Source organism: Chlorocebus sabaeus, chromosome X, assembly GCF_047675955.1.
Source record: "Chlorocebus sabaeus isolate Y175 chromosome X, mChlSab1.0.hap1, whole genome shotgun sequence".
Classification (NCBI taxonomy): domain Eukaryota; kingdom Metazoa; phylum Chordata; class Mammalia; order Primates; family Cercopithecidae; genus Chlorocebus; species Chlorocebus sabaeus.
The window spans coordinates 111,637,644-111,655,587 of record NC_132933.1 but is presented as its reverse complement, the minus strand read 5'-3'; the positions used below and the strand labels follow the sequence as shown (position 1 = coordinate 111,655,587).

At 38.0% G+C, this 17,944-nt stretch overlaps 1 protein-coding gene across 4 annotated transcripts in view; it reads left to right on the top strand.

Moving 5' to 3' along the window:
- The window catches only part of USP9X (ubiquitin specific peptidase 9 X-linked), a 147,232-nt gene that overhangs the window by 92,498 nt on the left and 36,790 nt on the right, over nt 1–17,944 (top strand). For all 4 annotated transcript variants that reach the window (XM_007991439.3, XM_007991437.3, XM_007991438.3 and 1 more), the window contains exons 22-29: nt 3,816–3,946; nt 4,202–4,480; nt 6,321–6,446; nt 7,824–7,949; nt 9,125–9,291; nt 16,097–16,205; nt 16,440–16,586; nt 17,213–17,359. In XM_007991439.3, coding sequence (XP_007989630.1) covers nt 3,816–3,946; nt 4,202–4,480; nt 6,321–6,446; nt 7,824–7,949; nt 9,125–9,291; nt 16,097–16,205; nt 16,440–16,586; nt 17,213–17,359 — 1,232 coding nt within the window. The remainder of the gene's footprint in view (nt 1–3,815; nt 3,947–4,201; nt 4,481–6,320; nt 6,447–7,823; nt 7,950–9,124; nt 9,292–16,096; nt 16,206–16,439; nt 16,587–17,212; nt 17,360–17,944) is intronic.

The following is a 17,944-nucleotide window of genomic DNA, read 5'->3' as shown; positions in this document are numbered from 1 at the left end:
TCTGATTATGTGGATTTATTTCTGGGTTCTCCATTCTGTTCAATTGATCTGTGTCTATTTTTGTGTCAATACCATGCTATTTTGGTTACTATTGCTCTGTAGTGAATTTTGAAGTCAAGTAGTGTGATGCTTTCAGCTTTGTTCTTTTTCCTCAAGATTGCTTCAGCTATTTGGAATCTTTTGTAGTTCTATATGAATTTTAGAAGTGTTTTTTGTATTTTTTTGTTTTACCTTGCAGATTCAGCTCAAAGGATGTTTTATCTATTTCTGTGAACAATATAATTGGTATTTTAATAGAGATTGCGTTCAATCTGTAGATTGCTTTGGGTAATATGGACATTTTAACAATATTTGTTCTTCCAATCCACGAACATGGAATAGTTTTCCATTTATTTGTGTCCTGTTTTCTGTCTTTCATCAGTTTTTTTGTAGTGATCTTTCTCCTCCTTGCTTAAATTTATTCCTAGGTATCTTGTATTTTTGCAGCTATTGTAAGTGAGATTTCTTTCTTGATTTCTCTTTCAGATAGTTTGCTGTTGGCAAATGGAAACACTACTGAGTTTTGTATATTGATTTTTATATCCTGCAGTTAACTAACACAGGTTCACGCTTGTACCAGTTCAGCTTCCTAGTCGTCTTCCGTTCCATATTTGTATCTCTACAGCAGTGAGAAATCTGTTTCCCCAACTTCCTAAACCTGAGGGAGTTGGAAAGGCTTCTTAATCAGTCTTCAGCCTCTGTCTTTAGGCCTTTGAATCATCTGCGCCTTCCAAATGTTTGTTGCTTTCATATCTTAGCTTTTCTCAGATTTAGTAGGGCACTAATTTATAGGCACCCTCTTCTCTTTGCCTTCACAACAAGCACTTCTTGATTCAGCTAAACCAACTATCTATCTTCATCTTCACTACACCTTCAGTAATTTGTTGACAGCAGTTTAATGTGTTGCTTCCTCTTCTGTTTTTATGTTCTTTTGAGTTTACGTATTTTTATATTCATTAATTCTCATTTTAGTGGGGTTTGGGGATGAAGTACTGATAAATTTAGTTCAGTACACCATATTTAGTTGACACATAATTTTTAAAGCTGTCTTTTGCTTTTATTACCTCCATTTTCTAAATTAAACACTTTGCTGGGCTTCTCATCTTGCTTTACAATTATTATGGGACAGAAGCATTTCACATGAGATTCTTAGCTAACGCTTCTCTCAAAAGATATATTGCATTCTTGTCTGTTACATCGTTTAGAATTTACATAGTTTCATTTGCTAATATTTCAGTAATAGTCCTTGCATTGCTTTACTGCAGATTCAACCTTCACAACATACTGTAGAAACACAAACCCACCACTGAATCCTTGATCTTGTGATTGGCGCTTAATGCCACCAGATGGCGAGCATGAGCCCTTGTCAGACAGTTAAGGCAAGAAACTTGAAGTGGGTGCTTTTTTCATATTTTATATAATAAACTAGAGTACCTAAATTTGAAACAGCCAGCTTTTGAAAAAGCTGGTAATGGTTGTATTGCAGCAGAAAATCATAGGCTTTGGACTCAAATGGGCTTGAGTTCCAATCCTGCTTCTAATTGCTACTCTATGGTGTTAAACATAAGTTTCATAGTTTATTAGAGCTTCCTTATCCTTAAAACTGGGATAGTAATAGCTTTTTTGTGTAATTGCAGGGATTAGATGAAACAATGTATGGAAAACCCCTAGCCTAGTGACTGGCACTTGGTATTCAATAAACATTAACCTACTCTCTGTCACTTCCTTTTCTTAGAACTCCTGCTTCGTTTCTTATTCAAGAGTTTATGTGTCTAAAACTTGGTAATACAATCTTTTGTAAAAGTCTGTTGTAAGCTCTTAGCACTGATAAACTCAATTTAAACCGCACAACATCCCTGTAAGGTATAGTTAATGACTAGGAAAAAAGCTAATGATTCTATCTTTCCCCTCCATTTCAAACACGTCCAAGACTGCACAAATACTAAATGATCACCCAAATGTTACACTTCTCTTCATTCTGAATCTTTGCCTGAAGCCAAGTGCCCATGTTGTGATTTGCTGTTAAACTTAAAACTGTTGCAGTACTCTCTATATGTAATACAATCTTTTGTAAAAGTCTGTTGTGAGCTCTTAGCACTGATAAACTCAAACCACACAACATACCTATAAAGAAATTATTTATTTTATCTGTATTTTAAAGATGGAGAAACTGAAGCACAGAGAGATTGTTAATTCACTTGGGACACATAGCTTAAATGCCATTTCTCATTTCTTTCTTTCTTTTTTTTTTTTTTTTTAAAAGAGAGAGGGCCTTACTCTGTGTCCCAGGCTAGAGTGCAGTGGCATGATCCTAGCTCACTGTAACCTCAAACTCCTGGCCTCAAGTGAGGCTCCTGCCTAGGACTGCAGGTGCATACCACCACACCTGCCTTTTTTTTTTTTTTTTTTTTTTTTAAATATGGAGTCTTGCACTATCGCCCAGGCTGCAGTGCAGTGACACAGTCTCTACTTACTGCAGCCTCTGCCTCCTGGATTCAAGTGATTCTCCTGCCTCAGCCTCCCGAGTAGCTGGGATTACAGATGGACGTCACCATGCCTGGCTGATTTTTGTATTTTTAATAGAGACGGGGTTTCATCATGTTGGTCAGACTGGTCTCGAACCCCTGATCTCAGGTGATCTGCTTGCCTCGGCCTCCCAAAGTGCTGGGATTATAGGTGTGAGCCACCGTGCCCAGCCCTATTTTTCTTTTCTTTAAAAGAGGCTTTTACTTTAAAAAAAAATATATATATATATATATTATTTATCAAGTTTTTTTTTTTTTTAAATCATAGGGCAATTACCTTAGATCATCAAAATACTTTCCAAGGTTGATTGTTAATAAAATTGGAGTATTTGGTAGCTAATGCTTAATTGTATTTTGGGATTATCTTACTTTTCCCCCACTGTGTCTTTTCACTGTAATTTAAAATACATTTATGTTTTGGCTGGGAGCAGTGGCTCACGCCTGTAATCCCAGCACTTTGGGAGGCCGAGGCGGGCGGATCACGAGGTCAGGAGATTGAGACCATCCTGGCTAACACAGTGAAACCCCGTCTCTACTAAAAATACAAAAAACTAGCCAGGCATGGTGGCGGGCGCCTGTAGTCCCAGCTACTCGGGAGGCTGAGGTAGAAGAATGGTGTGAACCCGGGAGGCGGAGCTTGCAGTGAGCTGAGATGGTGCCACTGCACTCCAACCTGGGTGACAGAGCAAGACTCCATCTCAAAAAAAAAAAAAAAAAAATTATGTTTTAATATTATGACAAAAGGACAAAAGCTCTGCTTATTTTGAGGTGAATGAACATAGGCACTTATCCTTTTTTAGTGTTTACTCTTTAGGGTTCATTTTCTTGGGTACCACTACATTTCTTTCAGTGAAGTAAGCCAGTTATATTGTCAGGGAGCAAACAATAAAGAGGTTGGAGGGAAGAGTTTATAATTTTTTTTCTTGTTATTTTCAGTCAGAACTACTTCCTTTTGAAATGTATTTTTTTCCATCTCCAGTGGCTGAGCGGAGGGTATCTTGATTTGAGGTCCCTGAGTAGCAGATGGTTTGTATTGAGAGTAACTGATTAAAGAGCCCTGGTTTTTTTTTTTTTTTGATTTTTTTTTTTTTTTTAAATCATTCCAGGTCTTGTCATGTCTTGGGAAGTTTGAGCCTGTAGCCCAACTGAGTGCATTGTTATTCCATATTAATAGGGTCTTTGAGATATCAAAAGTTAAATATGTATGAACACATGAATTACATTTTCACGCTTTCTCTTTTTTTCCTCCAGATAGCACAACGATAGAAAAATTAAGAGCTATTTGTTTAGACCATGCCAAACTTGGAGAAAGCAGCCTTAGTCCATCTCTTGACTCGCTTTTCTTTGGTCCTTCAGCCTCACAAGTGCTATATCTAACAGAGGTTGGTTTTTTTGTTGTTGTTGTTTTGTTTTAATTTATTCTGTGTTCTTTAAATTTGACCTTTCATATGGTAAGGTTAATGATTTGGGTAAAATTGTAATGAAATAGTTTTGAAATTAAATATTAATTTGAAATAAATAATAGTGAGATGGTCAAGAATTTCTTGGCAGTGACAATAGTACAAATAGAAGTTTGTTTGTTTGTTTGTTTTTAATCTTTTAATACAGCCCTCTCCCCCTCTTCTCTATTTTTCCAGGTAGTCTATGCCTTGTTAATGCCTGCTGGTGCACCTCTGGCTGATGATTCCTCTGATTTTCAGTTTCACTTCTTGAAAAGTGGTGGCCTACCCCTTGTACTGAGTATGCTAACCAGAAATAACTTCCTACCAAATGCAGATATGGAAACTCGAAGGGGTGCCTACCTCAATGCTCTTAAAATAGCCAAGCTTTTGCTAACTGCCATTGGCTATGGTCACGTTCGAGCTGTGGCAGAAGCTTGTCAGCCAGGTGTAGAAGGTGTGAATCCCATGACACCGGTAATACAGACTTTTAAAAAATCTTTTTATAATAGTAGATAGCAATTTTTAAAGTAAAACTAATTAGTGTTTTAAATGTAGAGTTCAAGATTGACTCAGTGTTCAAAGTACCTTATTTCAGAGGTTTTCTTTATGATGTTTGTATTAAAAGTGCAAATACTTTTCGCTGACTGCTAATAATATGAGGGTAGTTTCTCCCTGCCCACTTAAATCTCTCTTGACTTTCAATTATTTTAAACCTAACAAAAACTCCATGTGAATCTCTTATTAACTTGTGCCTGGCAGATATATAAAGACAAAGATTGTAATAAGAGATGTAATTGGTTTATCTAGTTGCTTGTTTCCCTTCCCACCTTGGGCTTAAACCCAAGTTCTGAGCTTATTCTGACTCTGTTTCTGCCTTGGTGGCATTCTTGATGTATGTCACAAAAAATTCTCAAGACATACCGGAATTTGATACTTATTTATAAGAGATCAAACTATGCTTTTAATTCTAAGTAAAATTTCATAAACATCATAAATGATTGTTTTACTAAGTTACTGATAGAAGGTAAAAACTTCAGGGATAAAGATTTTCTTCTTTAGAAATGGCTTAGGTTTCAATTGGGGAGATCAGAATGTTGATAATTATGGTAATATCACATATAGTTGTTTTAGCTGTGATAGTATTGTGGTTATGTTTAAAAGAAAGAGCCCCCTATATTTTTGAAGTGATTGCTGAGATACTTCCAGGTGAAATTATATGATATCCAGGATTTGCTTAAAAACAATCCTGGGGTGGAGAAGTGATGGAAAGCAAGGGAAGATAGATTAAACAGTTTGGTCCACTGGTGATAATTCCTGAAGCTAAGTAATATGTACATGGGAGTTAATTATACTACTTTGAACACTTTGGTGTGTGTTATGAATTTTCTGTAAAAAAAAATGGCTCAAATTTTATATTGTTTTGTATCACAGGTCCCATCTTTGTTAGGATTTTTTTTTTTTTTTTTTTTAAGTAGTTTTTATTAGGTAAGTAAAAAGGCAGCTTCTTGTTAGGATAAAAACAGATTTTTGTCATGATCCCTGACACAGATGCTCCATGAAGTACGCAGAAAGCAATTACATGTATCCACTTTCACCTTTCTTCAATATTTATTCAGAGTATGTGCCACTATGGATACAGAGGTACATAATAACCTCTAATCTCAACGAGCTCACAGTAGGGAGCCCAGTGCAAAATTAGTAATATAGAAATATCTTAAAATAATATTGTAGAAATATTGACAGTATATACATAGGAGGGGAGTTGCAACTTGAAGGCAGTTAGAATTACCTCGCTAACAATTACTTAATGAAATTAATCTGTCACTGATTTAACAACTTGATTATACTGTTAAGTAAAAACTAGGATACCTTTTGTACATTAGTCCTCTTACTGCTTTTTCAGTATTCCTTAATTTTTCTTTTTTTCAAAGCAAAACGTGATAATAATGGGGAATACAAGCAGGGTCTACCCAAGGCATGTACATAAAAGACATACAATACTTTACTGAGTCTCTAGAAGGGAACCAGGCTATTTAGTTACCATTATCCCCTGCAAGTTAAACTGAGCCCAGATTTAGAGACACAAGTTGATTGCTCTAGAATGAGGATTTGCAGACACTTGCCACTACAGTGCGCAAGAAAGAGAGGAAGCCCACTTTGTTGGCAGTGCTTTTCGTGTAGGTTGCCACAGGTTCTATAATGTGTATATGCAAGATAGTCGTTCTGAGGGAGTGGGTGATGAATGAAGAGCAAATGGTTAGGTCTGGTTATGTACAAATTATTTACTCCAAATAAAATGGTTAACTTTTTTCAGATCAACCAAGTTACCCATGATCAAGCAGTGGTGCTACAAAGTGCCCTTCAGAGCATTCCTAATCCATCATCCGAGTGCATGCTTAGAAATGTGTCAGTTCGTCTTGCTCAGCAGATATCTGATGAGGTTAGTTTTATCAAGACTTCTGTCACAATTTTAACTTTTCTAGGCCCACTTATTTTAATCGCTGTCTCATCCTTTAGATAATGTTCCCTTAGTATCAGTTTTGTCTACTATTAATATTAGTACTTTCTATTTTTAATCAACTATATGTATAATAAACAGCATCCTTTTAAAGTGTACAGATTGGGTGATTTTTTTTTTTTTTTTTTTTTTTTTTTTTTTTTTTTTTTTTTTTTTTTGAGACAGAGTCTCACTGTGTTGCCCAGGCTGGAGTACAGTGGTGCCATCTTGGCTCACTGCAACCTCAGCCTCCAGAGTAGCTGGGATTACAGGTGCCCCCCCGACCATGCCCGGCTATTTTTGTATTTTTAGTAGAGATGGGGGTTTCACGATGTTGGCCAGGCTGGTCTTGAACTCCTGACCTCAGGTGATCCACCTGTCTCAGCCTCCCAAAGTGCTGGGATTGCAGGCATGAGTCACCGTGCCCGGTCCAGATTCGGTGAATTTTGGCATATATATGTGAGAATACTGCTGCGGTCAAAACCGAATATTTTCATCACTCTTTCTTTATGCCCTTTTGCAGTTTATTCTTTCCCCAGGTAACCACTGCTCTTTTTGTCCCTAGAGAGTGTTTTTTGTCTTCTAGAGTTTTATATAGATGGATTATAGTATGTGTTCTTTTGTGTTAGGCTTCTTTCACTAAGAATAATGACTGAGAATTACCTGTGTTGTGTGGATCAGTAGTTCATTCCTTTTTATTGCTAACTAGTACCCATATGAATATTCCACATTTTGTTTATCCATATTACTTGGTGAAGGAGAGTTGGATCGTTTTCCCTTCTTGGCTGTGAATAAAGCTGATGTGAACATTGTGTACAAGTGTTTGTGTAGACATAAGTTTTCATTTTTCTTGGATAAGAAACTACAAGTGGAAAGATTGTCATCTTTGTAGTATTAAAATATAATAGTAAAGAGCTAGATAACTTGGAAAGCATACTTTACTGTATTGCTGTTTAAAGGCTGGAGGTGGGGAATAAGCCAGGTGTAGTGACAGATGCCTGGAGTTCCACCTACTTGGGAGCCTGAGGTATGAGGATCTCTTGAGCCCAGGAGTTCAAGTTTGTAGTGAGCTGTGATCACACCACTGTACTCTAGACTGGGTGACAGAGCCAGTCTAGAGACAGGGCTCCCCTCAAACCTTTTTTGTTTTCTTTTTTTTTTTTTTTTTTTTTTTAAGAAGACAGAGGCAACTTGGGAATTTAAAGACAATGATACTACACAGTAATTCCTGTTTCCTTTACAAGGTGAAACATTTTTGTTTTTCTAAACATAATTTCACTCTCATTCTATCAACAGTTCTATTTACTCATTATCTTGCAGGCTTCAAGATACATGCCTGATATTTGTGTAATTAGAGCTATACAAAAAATTATCTGGGCATCAGGATGTGGGTCGCTACAGCTAGTATTTAGCCCAAATGAAGAAATCACTAAAATTTATGAGAAGGTAAGAATTATCACAGAACTGTATTCCTTGTAAGCAAATGTTTCTTAATTGTGCATGTGGTTTGATTTTTATTAGGTTTGCTATTTTTAAAAATTCAATCACTTGCATCTTAATGGTTGAAAATTAACTGATAGCTATATTGAGAATATGGTAAAATTTTACTTTGAAAATGAAGTACTTAAGAATCCTGCTATGGGGCTGCTTTTTAAATGAAATTGCCTTTTTCTGCTTCTTGTGGGGGTCAGATATAATTATCTCATACTAAATTTGTTTTATCCCGTTCTCCTTTTTCTTTTATCATCTTTCTGTCCTGCGTAAATTTTGGTTTGTCAGTTATGGTATGGCATTTAAGTGTTTTTTTTTAATTTATTCTCTTGAAGCAGTCAAAAATAAGACTGTTAGCCAATTAGATATCATTCCTGACCTTCTATTAGATTAAGCAAATTATCTACAGAAGAGAAACTGTGGTTGGCTTTTTCATTTATCATGTGTACCTGCCCCTGATGCTACATATTTAGAAGGAAAAATTGAGTTACAGGAACTTCCCTGGCTTGGTAGAGCTTCCTTTACATGGCCAACATAACCCTGATTCGCCTAGGATATATGTTGATGTTCCATAGTATTTGTCTGGCACAGCCCTAGGTATTTCAGTATATTAACTGAATACTTACTCTGTTTCAGGCATGTACTATAGTTACTACTTTTGGATTAATGAAGTCAGATTAGAATTCATTAGGTACCTCCCCAAGCATATTTTAGGTTGTAAGTCTTTGATACCCTTCCTGAATAGTCAAAGACAATTGATTTTGAATAAAATGGCACAATAGGCAAGCAACATAATGGAACTAGTCAAAAGTACCTAAGTGCTATTGTGGTTCTTGAGAAAGGATTGGTTGTTGGTTCAGAAGTAAACAACTCCAAAGTCTCAAAAAAAAAAAAAAAATAGGTAGTGTCCTCCTCCAACCCTCCTTGAGACATAAGAAAATAATGGAATTAGACTTTATTTTCTATTATAGTCATTTCCGGACTATTCTAAAGGGGCCTCAAGAGTTACATGCAGCCTTGGAGAGGCTGAGGCCAGGTGGTTTAAGTGAGTAGGTTAAGCACTAAATAGAAGTCGTATAAGATTTTTCTTAACCTCTTTGGGTAATTTGTTCTTGATTATAATTTTACAGACCAATGCAGGCAATGAGCCGGACTTGGAAGACGAACAGGTTTGCTGTGAAGCATTGGAAGTGATGACCTTATGTTTTGCCTTGATTCCAACAGCCTTAGATGCTCTTAGTAAAGAAAAGGCTTGGCAGACATTCATCATTGACTTACTATTGCACTGTCACAGCAAGTATGTGTCTTTTATAATTGTAAGAAACTTACTTTTGTAAATGGAGTGAATTAATTTAGGCTGGTAAAATGTGTCCCAAAAATTAAATATTTATTGTCTCTATAGCATATTGGTATTGAGGAAAATAGTGTTTTGTTTAACCTAAATTTGTTTGGTTTTAGTCTCTGCAAATGCCAATATTAATTGTCAAAGCATGATTTTTTTCTAATTCTAGAATTTAGCTTTACCTAGGAGGTATATAGGTTAGCCTGTTTCTAAAAATCTAGTTTGCAAGATTTAAATCATATAGGATATTAGCCTCCTATCTTAGATTCCTAGATGCCAGGTTTTTTTTAAAGCCAAACAGAATTTGATATGAAATTTGTAAGACAGGGTCATTGTAAGAACTTTTGCAGTTTACACTGAGAATGAAGATAAGTTATGAAGCTCATGTTTCCATTTTAAGAGCGTTTAATCAGTGGCAGTAATTTTATTTTGGGCTTCTTTTTTGTGCAAGTCAGTCAGATTTATAGAAAATGTTGGTTTCTATCCTCATGTATCAGTCTGATCCTGACCTCGTATATGGTAACTTTATAAACTTGAGCTCTAATAGTGTCACCATTATATGTAATTAATCTGTTTTATCTATATTTTGTGAAAAGACACAAAATGTTTACTTTCATCGTTCGGTCACATGCCATTCAATAATGACAAAATTCATTGATGAAAGGTTAATGTAAAGTCACAATAAGCCATTTGTTGAAATGAAGCATAGTGATAAGTAAAGTTTTAAAAATGTACATACTTTGGGGGCTAGGGTTCAACTTGCCCACTCAAGAGGATGTAGAGTCTGAAGTGGGAATGTCACTTTAGAGTCTAAAGTGATTTAGTGGATTTAAAGCATGAATATCACTTATTTTAAGAAATTCCTTGGTGTAAGTTCTTTGAAGACATCCAGTTCAACCTATTCAGAAACTCTTTTAACAGGATCCCCACAAATCAGATTGGGCGTGCTATCTCTTTGAGAAGACAATTCTGCATATTGGAAAAGATAAATAGGTTTAGTAAGTCTAGTTCCATTTAATGATACATACATGTGGGAATGGTGAGGATAGGAAAGATGATTAGCCAACAGTTTTAATGATGTCAAACCTAGAGGGTAACAAGTTTCTTATTCTATGTTGATTTAAAAAAAAAAAAATATTTAAATTAGGAACTTATTTCACCTCTTAGTCTAGTAACCATTAAGGAACTTGGTTTAACAGGGTTTTTTGCCCTCTACCCTTTATGAAAATTACCCTTACATAAGTCAGAACCGTTTTGCCCCCTCTTCCCTGAAACTTGCATGCAGTGTGGTAAAGTACTGTAGAAAGCATGTTATCTCATTATGTCACCTTATTGTCTGCAATAATAAAGAGGGTGTTCTAAGTTAGGATTTTTTTGAGTTTTAAGTACCTGATTTTTATAAATATCTGAATACCTATGTAGGTTCAAAATCCATTATTTCCCGTTTGTAAGAATTTGTCAGCAAGTCCGACTTGGATATTAATCATTGGCATTAATATTCTAAAATCTGAATCCCCAGGCCAGGCGCCGTGGCTCACACCTGTAATCCCTGCACTTTGGGAGGCTGAGGCGGGTCAGGAGTTCTAGACCAACGTGGCCAACATGGTGAAACCCCGACTCTACTAAAAATACAAAAAATTAGTTGGGCTTTGTGGTGGGCACCTGTAATCCCAGCTACTTGGGAGCCTGAGGCAGGAGAATCGGTTGAACCTGGAAGGCGGAGGTTGCAGTGAGCCAAGATCACGCCGTTGTACTCCAGCCTGGACAATAAGAGTGAAACTCCGTGTCAAAAAAAAAAAAAATCTGAATCCCCAAATACATACTAGCCCCAGGGGTTTCAGATAAGGGATTGTGAGCTGTGTACAAGTCTGCCCCTCAGATAGAGTTTATAATCCTACAGTAACATTTAAGCATAGTTACTTACAAGGTACTTCTCACTTAATCCCTATAGCAACTCAGAAGTAGACTTTGCTGATGGAGAGGCACAAGGACTGTAGAAATTAAATGACTGACAAGGACATCATCATCCCTAAATGCTAAAACTAAGACTGAAGGTTTTCTACCTCTTGAGTTCTGACATTTCTGCCACACAAATTGGGCTCTGGGTGTAATTATAATCCACCAGCAAATATGTGAATCCCTATGTATGTGCTTGGCCATTAAAACCAAAGTCAAATAAAGCAGTTCTTGCATTCAGGCAACTTTGAGACAGAAATTGGTGCCATAAAAGGTAAACTACTTTGAGAATTGGAAAGGGAATATCTTACTTTCTACCCGGAAGGAGCAAAAGTGAAGGTTTTGTGCTGGATGTAGCATGTGAGCTCGTGTTTGGGTAGGATTTATATGTGCATCAAAGTAGAAGATGGTCATTGCCAATGTTCTCTCTCTCTCTCTCTCTCTCTCTCTCTCCCCCCCTCCCCCCCTCCCCCCCCCTCCCCCCCCCGCCCCCCTTCTCTCAGTTATGTGGCTTTTATTTCATGTGTCTTTGTACTCCATACACTTTCCTTCTCATGGTCTACCCTCATCTAAGCAGTCTGTACCCATTGCCTGGACAATCATAGTATCCTTGATCTTCCCACCTGTAGTGTTGTACTCTTCTAATCTGTTCACTACACAGCAAGCAGAGTGCTCTCCAGAAAATATGATCATGTTGCTTTCCTACTTAAAATCTTTCCATGTCTTCCCATTATCTTTGAATTAAGTTCAGACTTTTAAATTTGGCTTATTAAGCACTCCATAATTTGGTCCCTGCTTCTACTTACTCAGAAGTTTCAACTTAAATGCCACATATTCTTGAAACTTCCTTATCCCTAAACTAGGAAAGGTTTCCTAGACCTCTGTTCCTATTAGATGGTCTGCTTCCACATCATGACACTGACTTTATTTTATTATAATTAGTTGCAATGGATTTAAATTCTTTTAGATAAATGATATTCTTTTCTGCTGTTTCCACAGCCTGTTGTTTTATTCCCTGCCTAGTTAACTCACTTATGTTACCTCTCTGATCCGTGAAAGCATTTGACTTTGCCACTCCTGGGATAGTGCTTTCAGAGCAGAGCTGAGTAGTTGGTTTAATGTTTAGAAAAGGAGTCAAGGATAATACTGTAAAGGAGGTTAGTGGGAGTCAGTTTGACAGAAGGCCTATGGTGCTAAGGTCTAAGCAGCATTTGATTTTAATGTGGTGTCGGCAGTCTCGTGTATGTTTGGTAAATATTGATCAAATACCTGTTGTATACAAGATACTACCTACTGTGGATATGGCAAAACGGACAAAATCTTAGCCTTCTAGGAGCTTACATGCCAAAAGGGATGGGAGAAGAGAAGACATACGAGAAGTATATCAGATAGGAATAAGTGCTATGGGAGTGACATGTAAAGCAGGAAAAGGGGCTGTGTAGTACGGGGCATGAGTGGAGTTCAGTTTTTTATAGGGTGGTTGAAGAAGACTTCACAAAGGTGATAGCTTTGTTTAGAGGTCACCTTTTATCATTACCTTTCAGAGCAAAGTAATAATCCATGTGGCTCATGGGGAAAGTGTATTTTAAGCAGAAAAAAACAACATATATATGTCCAGCCATGTCAAGAACATGCCTGACATGTGAAAGAACAGCAGGGAAACTGGAGTGGATGGAACAGAGGTGGTAGGGGATGGGGAGTAAAGTCAGAGAGGATAACAAACACCCAATGAGGGTTTTTATAGGTCATCATGAAGACATTGACTTTGACCCTAAGTGAGATGGGAATCTTTCAGAGGGTTTTAAGCAGAGAAATGATGTGCTCCGCCTTAACTTTGTAAGTTTATTCTGGTTAAGAATAGTATGTAGGATAGCAGGAAAAGCAGGCTATTTTATGAATTCAAATGAAAGATGACAGTGGGCTGCGTGCAGTGGTTCATGGTTGTAGTCCCAGCACTTTGGGAGGCCAAGACAGGAGAATCACTTGAGACCAGAAGTTCGAGACCAGCCTGAGCAACATAGTGGGACCTTGTCTCTAAAGAAAATAGAAAAAACAAGCCGGGCATGGTGCACATGCATGTAGTCCCAACTACTCAGGAGGCTAAGGTGGGCAGATCACCTGAGCCCAGGGCGGACGAGGCTACTGTGAGCCGTGACCGTGCCACTGCACTCTAGCCTGGGTGACAGAGCGAGACCCAGTCTCAAAAAAATAATTTTTTTTTTTAACTGGATGTGGTAGCATGCATTTAGTCCTAACTACTCAGGAGGCTGAGGTGGGAAGATTGCTTGAACCCAAGAGTTTGAGGTTACAATGAGCTAGGATCATGCCACTAAACTCCAGCCTGGGTGACAGAGGGAAACCCTGTCTAAAATAAAAGGGACTGACTATCATGAAGATAGAGGCAACAGAATTAGTTGACAGAAATATATTTCTTTTGAAGCACTGTAGAAGTCTGCATTTGCTCAGGAAAGTTTTATCAGGAATTGATAAGCATCAACTTTTTATTGCCCCCCACCCCCACATTTGGGCTGCATACCTAGCTTGTTGAAAAATTAGTAAACCAAAGCAGTGGGAATAACATATACCTTTGAAAATCTAATTAAGTTATGGGCTTGTTCCCAGAAAACTAGATATGCCTAACTTTGGTTTACTTGGGTCCCCCCCAAACTCTACCTCCAAAAATTTTAGGGGCTTCTGAATCCCTCTGATTTATAGGCCTATGAACTGTTTTCAGAAACCTAAGATACCCTCTAGGGAGGGAAGTTAGTACACAGAATGTATGCTGTCAGGTCCTTTACACTTGTACTTTAAATTAGGTTCTAAGGGCTGGGCTCAGAGGCTCACGCCTGTAATCCCAGCACTTTGGGAGCCTGAGGCAAGCGGATCACCTGAGGTCGGGAGTTCGAGACCAGCCTGACCAACATGGAAAAACCCCGTCTCTACTAAAAATACAAAATTAGCCAGGTGTGGTGGCATATACCTATAATCCCAGCTACTCAGGAGGCTGGGGCAGAGAATCGCTTGAACCTCGGAGGTGGAGGTTGCAGTGAGCTGAGATGGTGCCATTGCACTCCAGCCTGGGCAACAAGAGCAAAACTCTGTCTCAAAAAAATAAATAAATAAATAAAAATAAGTTCTGAGTTACCTAGTAACTAGCACAAAGACAGAAATGTAGTTATCCATGAAATGCAGTTTGTGATGTCTGTAAGGTATTCACAAATGCTTAGCAGGTACTTGTTGAGCATCTTCCATGTGTCATACGTTGTTCTAGGTGCCAGGACCTCTGGCATCAAGAAAGCCCCTACCCTGAAAGAGCTTACTTTGTAATGGAGATAGACTACACATTTGATAACTGGTTCTTGAGCTCCCCCTATATGCCAGATACTATTCTAGGTTCCAGAGGCACAATGTTAACTAAATAGATGATGTCTCTGCCCTCTTGGAACATTTTATTCTAGTAAGATCTATATAGTACATAACGCAGTTTTTAAAAAAGATAGATCCGTGATTCCCAGATCTGAGAATCATGAGACAAGTTTTTCCCAAGGGTCATCAGAGAGAAAATACGGTATTGTGGTTCTCAATCTTTTTTTTTTTTTTTTTTTATGAGATGGAGTCTCGCTCTGTCACCAGGCTGGAGGAGTACAGTGGCATGATCTCGGCTCACTGCAGCCTCCGCCTTCCAGGTTCAAGCGATTCTTCTGCCTCAGCCTCCAAAGTAGCTGGGACTACAGGCGTGCACCACCACGCCCGGCTAATTTTTGTATTTTTAGTAGAGGCAGGGTTTCACCATGTTGGCCAGGATGGTCTTGACCTCTTGACCTCGTGATCCATCTGCCTTACCCTCCCAAAGTGCAGGGAGTACAGGCATGAGCCACCATACCCAGCCTGTGGTTCTCAGTCTTTAGTGCACATCAGATTCACCTTAAGAGTTTATTAACACATTGCTGGGCCCCACCTCCAGTATTTCTGATTCAGGAGGTCTGCATTGGAGCCTGAGAATTGGCATTTCTAACAAGTTCCCAGATAATGATGTTGCTGCTCTGGGGACCGTGCTTTTGGAACTGCCAGTACGGTATAAGGCAGCAGTTCCCAACCCTTTTGGCACCAGGGACCAGTTTCATAGAAGACAGTTTTCCATGGATCAGGGAGGTAGTGGGGAATGGTTTCAGGATGAAAGGATTGGAATCCTCAGATCATGAGGCTTTAGATTCTCATAAGGGGCACATAAGCTAGAAGAACCCTTGCATGTGTAGTTCAGTAGGGTTTGCGCTCCTGTGAGATTCTAATGCTACCGCTGATCTGACAGGAGGCGGAGCTCAGGCCATAATGCTCACTCGTCCTTCTGGCCTGGGGTTTGGGGACCCCTGGTATAAGAGACATATGCCACAATAGCCTTACTGTGGTTACTACATAATTTCCACAGAGCTGTTGTGCAAAACCATAGTTGAATAAAAATTCTGTGGAAGGCCAAAAAGATGCATAAAGTTTATTGTAGTAGAGCATTTGGTATATAGAGGAACATTTCCAGCCTGTTCCAAGAAAGAGGTGTTAGAAGATAGTATCCCTCAAACTCTTAGTGTCAATTTGAGGTTATAGTCCTGGACATAAAGCTTAAGTTCGTGTATTATGTGGTGTTGGCTTGAGTGCTTCGTGTGTGGAGGTAGAGTAATCCTGTATCCTTACTATTAATTTATCTCCCTCTTATGCTCCCCCCACCCCTCCTCCCCAAGAGGGAACAATGTTACAATCATTTTTTTTTTAATTGGAATAATGTATTAAATGTGAAACATTTTTATTTCAGAACTGTTCGTCAGGTGGCACAGGAGCAGTTCTTTTTAATGTGCACCAGATGTTGTATGGGACACCGGCCTCTACTTTTCTTCATTACTCTACTCTTTACTGTTTTGGGGGTGAGAGACTTTTTAAAATATGCCTATCAATTCAATGTGATTCATTCTTTAAACAAGAAACATTCAGAAATTTGTGGTTTTAGCTTGCACTAAAGTCAGGACAGTCTATATTTAATAAATGAAGTACTACTTAATTTCCCGTACTGTGGTAGTCATCTAGTTAACTCTGGGTTTTTTAAAAAGTGGATTTTGAGGATAGACATGTAAATTGATATTATTCTACTTTGTTTCCAGAGCACAGCAAGAGAGAGAGCTAAACATTCAGGCGACTACTTTACTCTTTTAAGACACCTTCTTAATTATGCTTACAATAGTAATATTAATGTACCCAATGCTGAAGTTCTTCTCAATAATGAAATTGATTGGCTTAAAAGAATTAGGGTAAGTTGCAGATAATACTCCATTTATATGTCATTATTAATAAATAGAATGTTTTATTGATGGTTTATATTTTTTGAGCATTTTGGTTAAATGGAATACTCCAAAGACTGATAAAAAGGGACCAAAGAATATACTCTGCATCGGTGGACGTTAGTAACCTGCGATTCACAAAAATGAATACATATCTAGTTTTGTAAAATGAATTGCTTACTTGAGACTTGAAATACTGATGTTCAGCTTCTTTTATTTTAGCATTTTGGGCCTTTTCGCAAATTCTCATTTTTAAAAAAAGTATTCTTGAATTATGTCAAAAATAAGTCTGATAGAGCAGAACTTTTGATCATAACATCTGATACTTTTTACTTAGGCAAAATGATACAAGAATTTATTTCTGAAGAGTTTTGTAATTTTTAGCCTTCAAATTAGCATTTCTTCTAGTAGTTCATAAAGCCAATTTCTAGAAAGTTCTGAAGAAAACAAACTTGTTTGAATGGAAAGACTTAAGGAAATTATCTCATATCCCTCCAGCTCTGTCTTGTTCTGGCTCCTCTCTCCCTCTTTACCTCCCTTTCGTAAGCTAGACATTTGATCTCTCCTCCCCACCCCCAACCCCCCGCCTTTGGCAGGATGATGTTAAAAGAACAGGAGAAACGGGTATTGAAGAGACGATCTTAGAGGGCCACCTTGGAGTGACAAAGGAGTTACTGGCCTTTCAAACTTCTGAGAAAAAATTTCATATTGGTTGTGAAAAAGGAGGTGCTAATCTCATTAAAGTAAGTTCTGTGTTCTTGGTTGTAAGCTACATATCACAACCTTCTAAATGTTTATAATCAAATTAATTTATAGTAGTATCATGTCTTTGTACTTTCTTGATGTTTTCTCTTTTTAAAGAATCTTTATCAAATTTACAGTAATTTAAGAAATACAGTTATGCCTTACTTTATTCAAGAGACATTTCTAAATTTGTATTTAAATAAGATTTCATGGCTGGACTTGCTGGCCTCACGCCTGTAATCCCAGCACTTTGGGAGGCCGAGTCTGGTGGATGGCTTAAGCCCAGGAGTTGAAGACCAGCCTGGGCAACATGGTGAAACTCCTTATCTCCAAAAAAAAAAAAAAAAAAAAAAAAAATTAGCCAGGTGTGGTGGCACACACCCTTGGTCCCCAGCTACTTGAGAGGCTGAGATGGAAGGATCACCTGAGCCCAGGAGATGGAGGTTGCAGTGAGCCGAGAACGCACCACTGCACTCCAGCCTGAGGAACAGAGCAAGGCCCTGTGTCAAAATAAATAGATAAATAAATAAGATACTTTATAAAGTAATTGTTTAGTTTTTCTCTTTGGAAAATCTGAATTGTTC